We start from the raw sequence: 19,399 nt of genomic DNA, 5'->3' as shown, positions 1-19,399 counted from the left end.
CACAGATTAGTAAACTTAACGTTGCAAAAGGAAGAAATTGAACTGGAGCTAAGTATTTTCAGTCATACTGATATTAAAGAGAGGCGTTATTTGAACAAAAAACTTATGAAAGACCTTGGAATCTTTTAGAACGAATAACTTTGGCTAGGCAAATACGGAAAGAGAGGAAGAGTAAGATCACTGCGTTTCCATATTTAGTTATAATCACTCATAAGACAGCAGTGTGTTTCAAGAACTCAGATGTGAGCTCCAGTTTCAAAACATAACAACAGACATTATGACATACAGCCAGCAAAAATAAAACGTATTCGGAATAAGGTATTTGCGAAATTAGTTATGGAAACAGACCAAGTTTTTAAACTGGCTTAATTGGAAGGGCGTTTAGCTCACGTTTTGAAGAAGATACGGGAATGAGTGGTAGCAACCTTCCCACTTCCGTCGCACATTCAAAGGCGACAAAATGCAAAGCTCTCAGCGTTAAAGACTCGATGGAAGTTTCCACAAAAATACATAAAGATAAATTGATGAGCTATTAGAGGAAGTGGATATTTCCAATCGTTTTAGACGCCAGTGCGATAAGAGTCTGAAATGAACAGCAAGAGTTGCGGAAGAAAAAATTCCTCAAAAAAATTTTACTAGTTCCCTACGACGTGTTCTTGCAGTAACTTAGAGCTCGCCGGGGTTATTATGGTGACGAAAGACAAACGCGGACGCAGCACACACAGTGGTATAGACAGCTTGACCCTAAGTGATTTTGTCTTACTTTTTAGAAGTAAAATATTACGATACTGTATTAATTTGTTGTAACTGGTAGATTATACACTTCTGTAATTGAAATGTCATTAAATTTACTTACTACTCCAACCCTTATACGTACGCTAACAGAAGTATATCGAAAACCCGTGACACATGTTTCATGTCTATAAATATTCAGAGAACATCGGCATACGTTCTTTGTATCACCATACGCTCAGTTGGCAACGTTTGTCATTGCACATCTTTTATGGTCAAAAGCTAACAAATATACCCTGTAAATCTGTCATGTGACCATATCGTCGGAAACCTACGTCACCTCACATTGAAAAATTTGTGCATATAAAGTAATAATTAAATTCACTCTGATATCAGCTCCAAGTTTACGAAGCAGTTTAATGAGAGAAAGCGTCGTTAAACCGTTCCGACCCTCTGGCTACAATTGTGTACATTAAATTTTACTGTGTCTTAGCTGCAACAGAAGTATTTTTTCCCAATGGAAACCAGAAGTACACTTTTGTGAATGTTCAATTTTTTCATGAGGCGCCAGTGCTGCCAACTGTTGGGCATCACAATGAAAATATCAGCAAGTCAATTTAGCAGTGCGCAGCAGCTCGTGACTGCCAGAATACACAAATGTGGTTGGTTCGCTATATTCAACTGTATAACTGAATATTGTTTAAATGGCTCTGAGCACTATGGGACCTAACTACTGAGGTCATCAGTCCCCTAGAACTTAGAACTACTTAAACCTAACTAACCTAAGGACATCATCACACACATCCATGCCCGAGGCAGGATTCGAACCTGCGACCGTAGCGGTCACGCGGTTCCAAACTGACGCGCTTAGAACCGCACGGCCACACCGGCCGGCATGAATATTGTTATTTTGCGTGGTAATTACTGAATAATCCTTTTACTATTTATTACAACAGAGAATATTTCATAATTAGTTATTTTAGTCTATAAAATGAAGCCAAGTGTATAAAGTATGTTTTGAAAATGAAGAGGTATTTTTGTGTAAGTCTTGGATCTGAAATCATTAGAAAATAAATTAAGAGCATTACCACATAAATAAAACTTTTGCTTCTTCCAAAAAATATTCGTGTCTGAAAGGGTTAAAAAAACAGATTGTTCAGAAGTATACAGCACGCGCCGGCAGATCACGTGAAAGGCGCGTGTTTTTTTAACGTCAACCCCATGGGAAGTTTGTTTACGCATAGCGTGCGACGCAGAGACGCTAACGCGACTGAGGAAAGCCAGGACAGCGCGTAACAACAGAGACCTACAGGACGCCGAATGTGTCGGACGTTAGTGTGAACGATAACAGGAGTCGTGGGAGTGCATGCAGAAAAGATAGAATACTGAGAAAACAAGATAGATGCGAGTACAGCATATGAAAAATATCTAAAAACTTGTATTTGACACAAAATGTTGAACATCACTAAAAAATTTGGTGCAATCGGGGCTACTCTTGTACGTTACCAGTTGGCTGCCCAAACAAATTGGAAACAGTTAGTTATAATTCAAAAGAGAAAAATCATAGGTCTCTTATTTACTCAATTTCCTACGAGTCATTCTCAATAAAAGATCGATACACTCAACCGTGTCCCATTACCATCTTCCAGGTGACAAAGAGAACATTATACGCGCGTATAAGTGAACACTTCCTCAAACGTAGAGGAAACATCGGAACATTCTTTGAAGATAAATGCTATGGAATTCATTGCTCAAGATTAAATAATGTACCACGTAACTTCCGTTACTAACATTTCATTGCAGTCAGATTTCATCATGCGAACAACAGGCTTAAATTCTGTAGCACAAATAAACAGTAAAAGTGGCACGTGACAAATAGAAACTGTTTGAATAGTATAAACAACAGGTGTATTACAAGTTATTATATCTAGCGTAACTTATATTCTGCTTAGTCACTGCTTTCACATTTAGCAAAAATGATGTAGTGAAGATCTGATATTGTTTTACAAAAACGACTTTCAAAAGTGTACTCGTAAATGGACTACGGCCGAAATTATACAATAAAATAAAATAAATAAAATAAAAGTTAGCATTTGCAGACATCAAAGAGTTATTAAAAATTAAGTCACTTGATATCCACAACTGGAAGAACAACTCACGTCTTACCTGGGAACCACAGTCTTCAGCAGTGTGCAGTTTCCATTAAGTCCGAGATTGGATCGTTTCTCATCCCTTGCGACCCATCTACCGTGCATTCTTTGACTACAGACATGTCTATCCCACCTGCATTTCAGTCATCATTTCGTCTTGCATTTGTTAGCTTTTGGGTGTCTTGTAGCTGTTCCCAACACGGATAATTCCATCGCGTGCTAAGCTTTTGGAATACTTTGTCTCACATTTTCACACTGTGTCTATGCTGATGGTTGGGCATCTGCGCGATTTGAACATCCGAACAGCTCTTTGGAAAGTGTGTACTACCTACTTTGAAAGATAACATTTCCATTTTTCACTTTTTTCACATTCACTGTGTGTTATTTGACTCACCTTCGCAAATTTATGACTGTAGTTTCATAAGTCGATAACGCTCGTAGGGCGGAGGTGGTTTTTCAACCAAATATCCTACGATTTGGCATGCAGCTGTCTAGTTCTAGCAAGCTAACATACGTGGTACTTACAGGGATGCGTCGGCGTGAAGGGGTAATCTAAGGTTGGCAGCCGTGGTGCGCTCGAAGGGTGCAGCGACGGCGGGCAATGATAGCAGAACATGCCTCGGTGCCCCGCGATCTGAAACAGGCCGACAACTTACGTTCACTAAACCAGCTTTGAACCTGAAAACAAGCACCTGATGGTTACTTTGGAGCTGCAACTAGTGAACTGTTCTTAGGGCTTTTTTGTAATTGATTCTGGAAATATATAAAAATTAACATCTAAGAGCGAATTACCGCGATTCTTGTTTGTAGAAAAAATGCACTTATTTTCAGTTTTATTATCTCAAAAAACTGGTTCCGGAGAGATGATCTGATTTCTCGTAGTTAGAAAACAGAAAAAAATCTGATGATGGTCTTATAAGCGACCGAAATTAGACGCAAGGGGGAATATATACAGCTTATATGCGATCTAGCCTGTTTTGTTGAAATGATTTTAAACTTGCCTCTGTCAAAGTCGCTCATGTCAGTGGATTTCCCCATTTACGGCCCGTATCGTCGCTAGAATGATTCCCCATTCATCTCTGCTGCGCCTATACAGGGTGATTTCGTGATAACGTTACAGACTTTCAGGAATGATGGAGGAAGGTAAATGTGTCAGTCTGATGTAAGGATCCTCGTCCGGTAACGATCATGTCGCAAGATAGACGCCAAAATCGTTCTGATAGCTCTGGCGGTGGACCCCTTCTACTGCAAGCACTTTGCTTTCCATATTTTGGCAAGAGGTGGTATGGACTAAAACGAAAACGTGGGCCCTAAAGCATTTGTTCATCTTGCTACTGTTAAAATACATTTTTTTTTACTGAAGAAGTGCTCTTAGCTCTTAACGAATCCTTTTTAGAGCCCATGTTTAAGGAACAATATTTTCTTGTTTTGGTCTACATCTTCATCCATACTACGAAAGCCAACTGACGGTGTGTGGCGGAGGGTACCTTGAGTACCTCTATCGGTTCTCCCTTCTATTCCAGTCTCGTATTGTTCGTGGAAAGAAAGATTGTCGGTACGCCTCTGTGTGGGCTCTAATCTCTGATTTTATCCTCATGGGCTCTTCGCGAAATATACGTAGGAGGGAGCAATATACTGCTTGACTCCTCGGTGAAGGTATGTTCCCGAAACTTCAATAAAAGCCCGTACCGAGCTACTGAGCGTCTCTCTTGCAGAGTCTTCCACTGAAGTTTATCTATCATCTCCGTAACGCTTTCGCGATTACTAAATGATCCTGTAACGAAGCGCGCTGCTCTCCGTTGGATCTTCTCTATCTCTTCTATCAACCCTATCTGGTACGGATCCCACACTGGTTCAAATGGCTCTGAGCACTATGCGACTTAACATCTGAGGTCATCGGTCCCCTAGAACTACTTAAACCTAACTAACCTAAGGACATCACACGCATCCATGCCCGAGGCAGGATTCGAACCTGCGACCGTAGCGGTCGCTCGGCTCCAGGCTGTAGCGCCTAGAACCGCACGGCCACTCCGGCCGGTTCCCACACTGGTGAGCAGTATTCAAGCAGTGGACGAACAAGTGAACTGTAACCTACTTCCTTTGTTTTCGGATTGCTTTTTCTTAGGATTCTTCCAATTAATCTCAGTCTGGCATCTGCTTTACCGACGAATTATTTTATATGGTCATTCCATTTTAAATCACTCCTAATGCCTACTCCCAGATAATTTATGGAATTAACTGCTTCTAGTTGCTGACCTGCTATACTACAGCTAAATGATAAAGGACCTTTCCTTCTATGTATTCGCAGCACATTACACTTGTCTACATTGAGATTCAATTGCCATTCCCTGCACCATGCGTCGATTCGTGGCAGATCCTCCTGCATTCCAGCACAATTTTCCGTTGTTACAACCTCTCGATATATACCACAGCATCATCCGCAAAAAGCCTCAGTGAACTTCCGATGTTTTCCACAAGGTCATTTATAAATACTGTGAATAGCAACGGTCCTACGACACACCCCTGCAGCACACATGAAATCACTCTTACTTATGAAGAACTTGAGAATGACATGCCAGGTTCTGTTATCTAGAAACTCTTCAATCCAATCACACAATTGGTCAGATAGTCCATACGCTCTTACTTTGTTCATTAAACGACTGTGGGGAACTGTATCAAACGCCTTGTGGAAGTCAAGAAACACGGCATCTACCTGTGAACTCGTGTCTATTGTCCTCTGAGTCTCGTGGACGAATAGCGCGTCTTTTTCGTCTTTTTCCTCCTCCCACAATATGGAAAGCACAGAAATTGCAGCAGAAACGGTATCAGAATGATTTTCGTTTACAACGTATAACTCGGCCGTTTCTGGAACAGGGCTCTTACCTCAGATTGATTCATGTACCCTTCATTATCATCCCTGAAAGTTTGCAACATCAGCACGGAATCATTCTGTATACTTCCTTTGCCGTGTCATGAGCCCGCAACGCCATCAGTTTCACTTAGGCAATGGTCACAGTGTTCTGACTCTCAGTGTGGCGCAGCTGATGTCATGGAATCCCTCGTTTTATGGACGCGGGTACGCAAGATAACCCGAGGAACGAGAATTCCTTGGCTGAAGGGTATGGTGGCCCCAGCAGCTAAACTATTTTCGACTGTGGATTTCTCGACTGCTTGAAGCTCCCGATCTTTGCGCTCAGCTCACTTGTTGGGACGGTGTCTTGCGTAGCCCTCGCTCGGTGAACGCGCAGCAGCCCGTCTCCCCACGGACTGGGGCAGGGGGGGGGGGGTGAAGTGGGGGGGGGGGGGAGGTTTGCTGCTGCTGTTGGCGCTCTTATCCACTCCCTGGGGAGAGCTGAGCGCTTTGTCGGAATGCCGGCCCCGGGTCATTACCGCCTCATGAAATGTTGACTCAGTCTCTAATTAGCGGCCAGCGTCACGTGCCCGCTGGCTAATTGATGTTGGCTGCCCTGGGACGGGACGGACGCGCTCCTATGGCCGCGCCTGCACCTCTCCACCAATCGATTTGGGTCTTATAGCTCAATATACGACCGAACTATAGGATGTGGACAAAATCGTGACATGACTTTACGTCCGAAGTCTCTTATCCGACATCATTACGTCTCTCTTTCCCACGTTGTGGTACGGGGTCTTTCAGAGTCTCACTGACAGTGTCAACTAACACTGTAGGGAGATACGCCTTACCTAAAAAAGCACTCAATCACAACTCGATCAAACATACTTTACATTGACGAATCAAAACATTGCGACCGCTGCTGTAAGGGTCCATTATTTCCCACTAAAATATTAATTTTAAATGTAAATCTAGGCTAATGAATATCAAACTGTTGTTCAGAGAAGGGATTAAGGCGCCAAGTGGGAGAAACTTCCTTTATTAATGAAGAAAATAATTGCCCAAGTTTCACTGTTGAGTGCGAGCTGCCACCCAGCTTTGTGTTCTGGGAAAACGACGTGAATGCGGTGGTCTAAGAGGCGCGGCGTCCATGACTAGTGTATTACAGCTTTAAAATCCTGTTACCATCTACTCATTAACAGGTATAATCTTAGAATGAGAATTTCACTCTGCAGCGGAGTGTGCGCTGATATGAAACTTCCTGGCAGATTAAAACTGTGTGCCGGACCGAGACTCGAACTCGGGACCTTTGCCTTTTGCGGGCAAGTGCTCTACCAATTGAGCTACCCAAGCACGACTCACGCCCCGCCCTCACAGCTTCACTTCTGCCAGTATCTCGTCTCCTACCTTCCAAACTTTACAGAAGTTCTCCTGCGAACCTTGCAGAACTAGCACTCCTGAAAGAAAGGATATTGCGGAGACATGGCTTAGCCACAGCCTAGGGGATGTTTCCAGAATGAGAATTTCACTCTTCAGCGGAGCAAAGGTCCCGATTTCGAGTCTCGGTCCGGCACACAGTTTTACTCTGCCAGGAAGTTACAGGTATAACCTTACTTTAAGCGTTTAAGACAATAATGTAGGTATTACAATTACAAACCGTGTATATCTCTTGAGGCAGGGTAAATCATGGCTCGCAAATTACCCAGACTATATTCTTCCAGCAATTGAGAATAGGAGCACTTACGAATGTTCAGCAAGCTATACACAAAATTTCAACCTTTTCAAAAGTTTTCTAGCTGACACAACCAAAAAATAATGAACGCAAAAAGTTTATAGCTGACTACATTTTTCTCTGTTCGCGGAGTAAAACTTTAGTATCAGTAAACACGTTATAATTTATGACTGTACTACTGCTAACTCTATTAGTAACAGATTTTGGAGACCGTATTCACGTACACCAGTGATAGTACTTGCAAAATTTTATCATTGTACGATACGTAGTTGAGGAGATCCGAGGTCACAAACATTGAGATGCGTGAGAAACTAACACAGCGTCTTCAACAATAAAGGTTTTACATGCTGAACGTCAAATATTAAAGACATTAACTCGTTTGTAAACTAGTTAGACGTTTGTAACTGTTTTATGCATGTGAGTTCGACTGTTTGTAGAATCGGGGATAGGGGGTTACGAGTTGTCTTTTATTAGCCCTCGCGAAGTCCCTCTCCTTTCTTAAACAATAACCCTAGTTACATAATGGGCCCCACAGGACTCACGTCTCCCCTTATACTCCCCCGAGGGCTGCCTGGCTCCAGAATGACACTTCCATAGGCCACTCATCCCTAGGGGCTACAAAACTTGAATGATATTTTCACTCTGCAGCGGAATGTGCCCTGATGTGAAACTCCGCGGCGTATTTAAAACTGTGTGACTGGCCGGGACTCGAACCCGGGAACTACACGTTTCGGGGACAAATGCTCTACCGACTGAGTTACCCAAACACGACTAATTTCCTACTTCAAAACTCTGTTGCGAAGCTTGCAGGACTAGCACTGCTGTACGAGTACTGACGGAAATAGAGCTGTGAGGGCAGGTCGTTAAGTCGTGCTTGGATGGCTCTGTCGGTGGTTTTCTTTGGGAAACCCCAGAAAAGTGTCTTTTGTTATATATTCGCTGTCACCAGCGCATGAAAACCCAGCCGAGGGTCCCAAGACGGCTATGAGTAGCAAATGGCTTTTGATTTTTACGGTATATTCCTAAGACCCCGATCTCGAACAACTTGGAAAATTTTTTTCATATCTTCATTGGTTTCCAAGGTACCAAGCTTCGAAGTTACCCAGCTTGTACATGTAAAATTCGATGTGAGGGGAAAGTAATGTAGCATGGAGAAATATGCTGTAAAGTGTCTCAGTTATGAACTGGGAACTCCGTTTCGTAGTTCTGAAGCACGTCAAAATTTTTTTGAACGTAAAATTCGGTCTGAGGTATAAAATGCATTATGCGTTATTTCAATTTCGCATAAGTAACCTATGTAAATATTACTGGCCCATAATTTTCATTTCATATGAGTCGTATCCTGCTCCTATCGGAGCCCAAAATATTCGAATATGTTCCTGTTTATTTAAAAGGCTCCGACTGAAAAGAAGGGTACCAGCTGTCTCATTCCACCTTCTTCAGCAGCTTTAAAATTTTCCCAAATATTTTGGTCTCAGAACATATTCGCTGTTTTTATACTGAGAGATAAGAAGATAGTGGCAGTGGCAATGAGACGGAAAAGTAATATATATATATACTGAAAGATAGCAGACAGAAAGAACGAAGGAGACCACGGCAATGTGAGAGAAAGAGGGGGACACAGTGGCAGAGGACCTTAGTGGACAGTGACAGAACTGTTCTAGAGTGAAACAGACAGTGCCGGAGGGGACGGGGGGGGGGGGGGGAGGGGAATAAAGAGAAAGAGAAAATGGAAGTGAGTGAGAGCCAAGGATAATGAGAGAGAATATGGCAATGACAGCGAGAAAGGGAAACAGTGACAGTGAGAAGAGACAGCAGCAGTAGGAAGAAAGGAAGGAATGAGATGTTAGCAGTAAGAGATAGCAAGAGGAAGGCAGTGACAGACTGTAGTAGTAGGACAGAACGAAGGATAATATTTGGTTTGTGGGGTGCTCAACTGCATGGTTATCAGCGCCCGTACAAATTCCCAAGCATTTGCCCTGTCCAATCTCACCACTTTCCCGAATGATGATGAAATAAAAATACACCTGTCCCGGGCGGAGAAAATCCCCGATCCGGTCGGGAATCGAACACGGAACCCCGTGATCCAGAGGCAGCAACGCTAGCCAGTAGACAGAACGAAGGGGACTGTAGATGTGACGCAGGAGACAATGGCAAAGAGACGCAAAGGGATATTGGCAATGAGCTGGGCTGAATGAGTGAATGAGAAACAGCAACTGGGAGTGGATGGGCTAGTGGGCGTGAATTACGGCATACATTGACAATGAGCTGACGCATGTTGTCAGGCGTTGTCGGTGGATTACGATAGCAAATATCCTTCAACTTTCCCCACATAAAGAAATACGGGGACGTCACATCCGGTGAACGTGCGGGCAATGGTATGGTGCTTCGACGACCAATCCACCTGTCATGAAATGTGCTATTCAATACCGCTTCAGCCGCACGCGAGCTATGTGCCGGACACCCATCATGTTGGAACTACATCGACATTCCGTCATGCAGTGAAACATTTTGTAATAACATCGGTAGAACATTACGTAGGAAATCAGCATACATTGCACCAAATAGATTGTCATCGATAAAATGGGGGCCAATTATCCTTCCTGCCAAAATGCTGCACCATACATTAACCCGCCAACGTCGCTGATGTTCCACTTGTCGCAGCCGTCGTGGATTTTCCATAACCCAACAGTGCATATTATGCCGGTTTACGTTACCGCTGTTGGTGAATGACGCTTCGTCGCTAAGTAGAACGCGTGCAAAAATTCTGTCATCGTCCCGTAATTTCTCTTGTGCCCAGTGGCAGAACTGTACACGACGTTCAAAGTCGTCGCCATGCAATTTCCTGGTGCATAGAAATATGGTACGGGTGCAATCGATGTTGATGTAGCATTCTCAACACCGACGTTTTTCAGATTCCCGATTCTCATGCAATTTGTCTGCTACTGAAGTGCAGATTAGCAGCTAAAACACCTACTATGGCATCATCATTTGCTGCAGGTCGTGGTTGACGTTTCACATGTGGCTGAACGGTCCGGACACTTGGATGATGTCGTCCAGGATACGGAGCAGCATACAAAGCACACTCCCGTTGGGCATTTTGTTGCCAATAGCCATACATCAACAAGATACGACCTTTTCCGCAATTGGTAAACGGTCCATTTTAACACGGGTGATGTATCACGAAGCAAGTACCGTCCGCAATGGCGGAATGTTATGTGATACCACGTACTTATACGTTGCTGACTATTACAGTGCCATCTATCAGAAAGCAAAAAACGTGGTCAAAGTAAAACATTCATATTTCTTTACGCACTACACGAATATGTAATAAAAAATAGGGTTCCTATTTAAAAAACAAAACTGGCTGATGTCCGTTTGACCTATGGCAGCGCCATCTGGCGGGCCAACCATAGAGCCATCTGGTTTCCCCCTTCAAGCTAGACAAGTTTCGTTCTTCGTAGTTTTTTCGTTTGACGCTTATTTCATGAGATATTTGGCCCGGTCTGGATCAAATGGACCATCCTGTATACCTGACGAGTATCTTCCATTTGTACCGCATAGCACTATCGAGCATTCTTGCTTAGAAACAAATGTTAGTAATCAGTGAATGTGACGGCAGCAGGGTAGTGGTAGAGCAATGTACTCGCAGTGGGCAGAGAGTTAAGCCCTGGACGTCCGCCACAGAGACAGCTGTGTCCATCTGTCTCTGGCTGGCAGTGAGTGCTGCGCGCGGCGAGACAGACAGGCTTGGCCGCTGCTTGCAGCTAAGCGCGGGCCGACCAGACGCTCAATCCGATGCTCGGTTCGGCGCCCCTGTCACCGCCGCGCATCCCGATTGGAGCTCAAGCCGGCGCGGAGGGCTCCGCGGCAAGTGCTCTCAACAGATTCGGCGATTAAATTTTCATCGAAATCACTTTACGCGCGCAACGTCTTTATCGACGCGGCCGTGATGACGGAGCTTAAGCGCTGACGGCGGCGCAAAACGGCCGCCTGATACCCAATCAGCGGGCCGCATTATGCCGGCAAATCAATTGGCATGGCGAGCGCGCCGTCAAACGGAATGGACGAGTGGCCCGTGCCGGGCCGGACCACGCTACGATAGGCTCGCCGACCGACGCTGTCCGATGCGAGTGCGTACCGGCGGCTGTCCGCCTCCTGCTGCGGTGACGAGGTGTCAGAAACCGAGCACTACTAACCCTCCAGGCCGCCGGGTGTGGCGATTTTCCAAAAAAGTGACGCGTCCTTAGGTAGGAATACAACGGTTAGACAAAAGTATGAAAAAACCGCCAAAAATGGAGATTTAAGTCAAGCTGGCTCACTGCGCACTTGTACGAGCGGAGTTCAATAAATAATACAAAACGTTCTGTTCTCGGCGAATTTCGGTTGAAAAAAATGTGGAATTTGCTGAGGGACATCGTGAAACATTCCCACTTTAGCCTCTATATTTTCATGGAAGGTGGGAATTTAAGGAGATGGGACCTAGATGAACTGACAGAACGAGATATGTAGAGAGTTTCAGGGAGAGCATTAGGGAACGATTGACAAGAATTTGGGAAATAAATACAATAGAAGAAGAATGGGTAGCAGAGGATCGAGTAGGTAAAAAGACGAGGGCTGGTAGAAATCCTTGGGTAACAAAAGGTATATAGAATTTAATTGATGAAAGGAGAAACTATAAAAATGCAGTAAATGAAGCAGGCGGAAAGGAATACAAACGTCTCAAAAATGAGATCGACAGGAAGTGCAAAATGGCTAAGCAGGGGTGGCTAGAGGACAAATGTAAGGATGTAGAGGCATATCTCACTAGGGGTAAGACAGATACTGCCTACAGGAAAAGTAAAGAGACCTTCGGAGAAAAGAGAACCACTTTTACGATTATCAAGAGCTAAGATTGAAACCCAGTTCTAAGCAAAGAAGGGAAAGCAGAAAGGTGGAAGGAGTATATAGAGGGCTTATACAAGGGCGATGTACTTGAGGGCAACACTGCGGAAATGGAAGAGGACATAGGTGAAGATGAAATGGGAGACATGATACTGCGTGAAGAATTTCACCGAGCACTGAAAGACCTGAGTCGAAACAAGGCCCCCGGAGTAGACAACATTCCATTAGAACTACTGACAGCCCTGACAAAACTCTACCATCTGGTGAGCAAGATGTATGAGACAGGCGAAATACCCTCAGACTTCAAGAAGAATATAATAATTCCAATCCCATATAAAGCAGATATTGACAGATGTGAAAATTACCGAACTATCAGTTTAATAAGTCACAGCTGCAAAATACTAACGAGAATTCTCTACAGACGAATGGAAAAACTGGTAGAAGCCGACCTCGGGGAAGATCAGTTTGGATTCCGTAGAAATGTTGGAACACGTGAGGCAATACTGACCTTACGACTTACCTTAGAAGAAAGATTAAGGAAAGGCAAACCTACGTTTCTAGGATTTGTAGACTTAGAGAAAGCTTTTGACAACGTTGAGTGGAATACTCTCAAATTCTGAAGGTGGCAGGGGTAAAATACATGGAGCGAAAGGCTATTTACAATTTGTACAGAAACCAGATGGCAGTTGTAAGAGTCGAGGGGCATGAAAGGGAAGAAGTGTTTGGGAAGGGAGTTACACAGGGGTGTAGCCTCTCCCTGATGTTACTCAATCTGTATATTGAGCAAGCAATAAAGGAAACAAAAGAAAAGTTCGGAGTAGGTATTAGAATCCATAGAGAAGAAATAAAAACTTTGAGATTCGCGGATGACATTGCAATTCTGTCAGAGACAGCAAAGGACCTCGAAGAGCAGTCGAATGGAATGGACAGTGTCTTAATAGGAGGACATAAGATGAGCATCAACAATAGCAAAACGAGGATAATGGAATGTAGTTGAATCAAATCGGGTGATGCTGAGGGAATTAGATTAGGAAATGGGACACAAAGTAGTAGATGAGTTTTGCTATTTAGGGAGCAAAATAACCGATGATGGTCGAAGTAGAGAGGACATAAAATGTAGACTGGCAATGGCAAGGAAAACGTTTTTGAAGAGGAGAAATTGGTTAACATCGAGTATAGATTTAAGTGTCAGGAAGTCGTTTCTGAAAGTATTTGAATGGAGCGTGGCCATGTATGGAAGTGAAACATGGACGATAAATAGTTTAGACAAGAAGAGAAGCTTTCGAAATGCGGTGCTACAGAAGAATGCTGGAGATTAGTTGGGTCGATCACGTAACTAATGAGGAGGTATTGAATAGAATTGGGGAGAAGAGAAATTTGTGGCACAACTTGACTAGAAAAAGGGATCGGTTGGTAGGACATGTTCTGAGACATCAAGGGATCATCAATTTAGTACTGGAGGGCAGCGTGGAGGGTAAAAATCGTAGAGGGAGACCAAGAGATGAATACACTAAGCAGATTCAGAAGGATGTAGGTTGGAGTAGGTGCAGCTTGCACAGGATGGAGTAGCATGGATAGCTGCATCAAACCAGTCTCTGGACTGAAGACCACAACAACAACACAGTTTCATGAAGGTCCGATAGATGGCGGAGCCATATGTAACCTTCAAAATGGCGCCTGTATCGGAGGTGCGTTCCAGACAGAGAGCTGTCATTGAGTTTATGTGGTTGGTTGATCCGCGGTAGGGGACCAGACATTGTAGTCATCGGTCCTATCGGATTACGGAGGGATTTGCAAGAAAGTCGGCCGTGCCCTTTGAAAAGAACCATTCCGGCTTTTGCCTGAAGCAAATTAGGAAAATCACGGAAAACCTACATCAGGATGGCCGGACGCGGGTTTCAACCATCGTCTTCCCGCATGCGAGTCCGTCGTGCTAACAATGCGACACGTCGCTCGGTCATTGAGTTTCTTTTGGCGGAAAACCATGCTATCACAGATATTCATCAGCGCTTGCAAAATATACATGGGAACCAAGCGTTGTGAGAGGCATCTGTCATCACCGTAACAAGGTCGCGCAAACCTGTTCGATCTCCCGCGAGCTGGCCAGTCGCACACAGCTGTGACTCCTGCAATGTTGGAGCGTGCGGACACTCATTCGAGGTGATCGACGGACCGCAATCAAACACCTCGCTGCTCAAATGGACGTCTCTGCTGACACACTCTTACACCAGTCGCGGTAGCCAAAGGTGTGTGCTCCATGGGCTCCTCGCTGCCTAACAGAAGACCACAAAGGGCGAGGAAGGACCATATGTGCGGGACTGCTTGCGCATTACGAAGCTGATTGTGAAAATTTCTGGACGCAGTTGTTGATGCAGCTCGACGATGGCTCGGACGTCTACCAATAGAGTGGTACCACGCGGACCTACAGGTCCTCCCGTAAGGTGGCGGAAGGCTGCCGCATTGAACAGAGATTATGTTGAAAAATAGGGTTTTGTAGCCAAAAGAACGGAGAATAATATGGCGTATTGGAATCCTGAATAAAACCAACATGCTTTCAGAAAAAAAAAAAATTTTTTCATTACTTACTGAATGCCCGTTGTATATGGCCACAAACGACACCTGCGCAGTTTCCTCAATACGTTGCAAGTGTCAGTCGTGGGTGCGTTATTTCTGAGCTAACAAGGGGAGGCCGCCAATTGTGAAATTCAGATTCGAATCATACTGCGCATAATAAAAGCTCATGGCCAGAGGTGTAATGTGGCAAAGCACCAAGATGCACTTCTCAGCCGTTGTCGAGAAAATCGACAGTTAAAAGAAACCGTTGCGGTGAAATACTCTCTACGATTAATAATTCTCTCCAGCGTCGTGGCGCAGCGGTAAGCGCTCGGGTTCGTAATCCGAAGGTCGTCGGATCGAATCTCGCGCTATGTAACCTTTTTTTTAGTATTTGTTTTTTACAATTCATATATATATATATATATATATATATATATATATATATATATATATATATATATATATATATATATATATAGCGTAAGTCAAACGTTCGAATTAGAATAGAGACCCCACGAACACAAATTTGCTGTGGCAGATATGAAATATAAACTCCGTTACTCGCTCGTTACACTTGAATGACAGATGTTGAATGGGCCGAAACGAGCCGCCACATAACAAAAAATGGTTCAAATGGCTCTGAGCACTATGGGACTCAACTGCTGTGGTCATACGTCTCCTAGAACTTAGAACTACTTAAACCTAACTAACCTAAGGACATCACACACATCCATGCCCGAGGCAGGATTCGAACCTGCGACCGCAGCGGTCGTGCGGTTATATACTGTAGCGCCTTTAACCGTTCGGCCACGCGCCGCCGCATAACAGCGTAGTTGCCTGCTAACTTCGAAAGAAGGTAGATGCGGTCCCTAGCGCAACTTATAACATTGTCGAAAATCAGTGCGGACGGGAGAGCTTTGGTACACCCTGTTAAAAAAAAAAAACGGAAAAATTGAGGCGGTACAATTGGAGAGCGATCCGCCTTCACCAACATGCATAAGCAATTTATTAATACTTATATATATATATATATATTTGGATTACAAACAACTAATAATAATAAAAAAATGCATGGCACGAGATTCGATCCGCCGACCTTCGGATTACGAACCCGAGCGCTTACCGCTGCGCCACGACGCTGTAGAAAATTATTAATCGTCGAGAGTATTTCACCGCAACAGTTTCTTTTAACTGTCGATTTTCTCGACAACGGCTGAGAAGTGCATCTTGGTGCTTTGCCACATTACACCTCTGGCCATGAGCTTTTATTATGCGCAGTATGAACCGAATCTGAATTTCACAATTGACGGCCTCCCCTTGTAAGTTAAGTTCTAACTTGGGCAAATTGCTGGTGCTCGTATGGTGCGTACTCCTGTAATCAAAGCAGCCGAAATGTTTCGTATTTCAATAGGCACCGTATTGAAGATACACTGAAGAGTCAAATAAACTGGTACACCTGGCTAATATCGTGTAGGGCCACCGCGAGCGCGCAGAAGTGTCCAAGTAAGACGTGGCATGGACCCGACTAATGTCTGAAGTAGTGCTGTAGCGAAATGACACCAAGAATCCTGTAGCGCTGTCCATAAATCCGTAAAAGTATGAGGGGACCTCTTCTGAACAGGACATTGCAAGGCATCCCAGATATGCTTAATAATGTTCATGTCTTAGGAGTTTGGTGGCCAGCGGAAGTGTTTAAACTCAGAAGAGTTTTCCTGGAGCCACTGTGTAGCAATTATGGAGGTGTGGGGTGTCTCGTTGTCCGGCTGGAATTGCCCAAGTCCGCCGGAATGCACAATGGACACGAATGGGGCTGTTGGCTGTGAAGGAGACAGCCAGTTGTGTCTTAGCAATGACTTCGCAACTGTCGCTATGCTAAGTGTGGGAAGCGGTATCTGTGTCATTTCGAGCAACTGAATATTCAAACGCTTAAGAATCTAAAGAAACTGTATTAAATATTACTTAATATTGTTTAAAGTCGATACACTGCCTTTTGTTATTCAAGAGAATATGGTATAAAAATTTCAGCCTTCCGTCTATCATAGTTTCGGAGTTAGAGGAAATTAACTAAAACACCCCAAACCGACACTTAGACTAAAAAACTCAGTTAGGAATAATATTAGTTTGTCTTTTAGTATCATTTGAAGTTATTACTGGAGTTCACAAAATGTCAGGTCAATTTATTTGGATTTTCATATTAAAAACGTTAACTACTTTTCATTTTCGTAATATAAATTCCAGAAAAGATTATTATTTAATTAAAATATATTTGTTTTGTTGTTGTGGAATGAATGAAAATGAGTGAGAGTGTGTAAGTGGGACATGCGTAGAAATTCAATATCGTATAATGTACCACATTACGTAACTGTGTAGTGGGAAAGTTGTTTTTTCCCCTGTTTGTTGATGACGTATGCCTAAGAGTGCTTACTTTTGTAAGAAGGCAGCCAGAATAGCCGTTTGCAGAGTAATAGTTTTCTAAATAAATTTCCAGATTAGTTTTCCTTTCGTTTGGTTTTGTTCAACATTATATTAGTATTTGCATATTGAAATGACGTTAATGCAACTGGGAACAGTGATCGGCGTACGATAGTTTTGGCATGAGAATGATCTCTAACGATTGTTCTGATTGGCTGGTGATTTTGATCAATCAGAGTTAAGCAGTTCCCGCGCCCAGCCAGGTAGTTATAGGCTGTGGAAGAAGCAGCATTGGGGAGTCGCTAGTCAGCTATTGGACGTGCAGGTCATGTTGAACGTTTCAGGCTTCATTATGAATAAAACGAAGAAGTAATTGGTTTCTCGCGTCTAGATTGTGTTACCATGAAAGAAGTTGCATTTTCGAACAGTTTGTTGAAAGTTGGAAGTTTTGTAATTGTTTTGGTGGAACATTAGCCGCGTGTGGACTTTCGGCCTGAGTGTAAATTCCGCGTGGTATGTTTCGTATTCATATATGGAATATTTGGCGAGCAGTTTCTGTTAAAGAAATCTACTGAAAAGGATCGAGAGTGAAACTCACTATTAGTAGCGGAACTGTAACTGCGAAATCTCGTAATTATTCGGGTCGGACTTATGTATATTTCTGGCTGCTTTGCGTGTGATCTGGATTGCATGATCTGTTAACTGAGAACAGTGGTCTTGTTAGTTAGGTACACTTGGGCTCGATAGCAGGTTTTTTTTTCATTTGAGCTAAGGGAAATAAAAAACTTGTATTGGAATTCTGACATTTTACTAAAGGAATGAAGCAACCACCTTCCGCCCGAAATTTACTGTAAGTTGTTTACAGGATAGCGTGCTATCAGAGTTTACGTGGACTTTGCAACGTAAGTATTGACGGCGTTTTCCTCAACGCTGCTTTTACGTCGTCAGCGCAGTACATACGTATGCAGAGAAACGGGCTGGTTTTCTGCCGCCGTACTGAGGTAGTTAGGACTATTTGTAGTGAACAGTACGACGAACGAGCAGACTTATTTCGGGATTAGCCGAGCGGTCAGGGACGCTGCAGTCGTGGACTGTGCGGCTGGTCCCGGCGGAGGTTCGTGTCCCCCCTCGAGCATGGGTGTGTGTGTTTGTCCTTAGGATAATTTAGGTTAATTAGTGTAAGCTTAGGGACTGATGACCTTAGCAGTTAAGTCCCATAAGATTTCACACACATTTGAACATTTTTGGGAAGACTTATTTAACCCGTCCCGCCGCAGGTTGCGTGATCGCTATCTATCTCCATCACCCTTACCCGAATTTGCAACAATTTTGCACGAAGAATGTTATAAGATTCCCTGGAAAACCATACAAGATCTGTACTTATCGACATAAATGGAAGCTCTTTTGAGGAGGATGCGAGGTGGAGATTAGTGTTTAACGTCCCATCGACAACGAGGTCATTAAGAGACGGAGCACAAGCTCGGGTTAGGGAAGGATGGGGAAGGAAATCGGCCGTGCCCTTTCAAAGGAACCATCCCGGCATTTGCCTGAAGTGATATAGGGAAATCACGGAAAACCTAAATCAGGATGGCCGGACGCGGGGTTGAACCGTCGTCCTTCCGAATGCGAGAGCTCTTTTGACTGGCAACGATTTTCGTACACCGTATTAGGCACGCTAATATGTTTTGTTTAGTTGTAGCCTTTCCACGATGTTATTCAGTTTGTACATCGAGCAACCTGTGGAGGAAACCGAGAAGAAATCTGGATCGTGAATTAAAGTTCAGGGCGGAGATTCAGATGGTTCAAATGGCTCTGAACACTATGGGACTTAACATCTGAGCTCATCGGTCTCCTAGAATTACGTTAGAACTACTTAAACCTGACTAACCTAAGGACACCACACACATCCATGCCCGAGGCAGGATTCGAACCTGTGACCGCAGCAGCAGTGCGGTTCCAGACTGAAACGCCTAGAACCGCTCGGCCACAGCGCACGGCTGAGGGAGGAGAAACACAATCTCTGAAGTTTGCTAATGACTTTGAACTTGTAATTATGTCAGAGGCAGTGAGCACTTGGAACAG

The 19,399-nt window shown here is 43.8% G+C and overlaps 1 protein-coding gene across 1 annotated transcript in view; it reads right to left on the bottom strand.

The window, feature by feature from the left end:
* The window catches only part of LOC124594490 (paired mesoderm homeobox protein 2B), a 537,638-nt gene that overhangs the window by 304,578 nt on the left and 213,661 nt on the right, over nucleotides 1-19,399 (bottom strand). The window contains exon 4 of the mRNA XM_047132865.1: nucleotides 3,408-3,516. Coding sequence (XP_046988821.1) covers nucleotides 3,408-3,516 — 109 coding nt within the window. The remainder of the gene's footprint in view (nucleotides 1-3,407; nucleotides 3,517-19,399) is intronic.

The sequence above is a fragment of the Schistocerca americana genome, chromosome 2 (assembly GCF_021461395.2).
Source record: "Schistocerca americana isolate TAMUIC-IGC-003095 chromosome 2, iqSchAmer2.1, whole genome shotgun sequence".
Lineage (NCBI taxonomy): Eukaryota > Metazoa > Arthropoda > Insecta > Orthoptera > Acrididae > Schistocerca > Schistocerca americana.
Note: the sequence above shows the minus strand (reverse complement) of the source record. Positions and strands in the feature narration are given on the sequence as shown.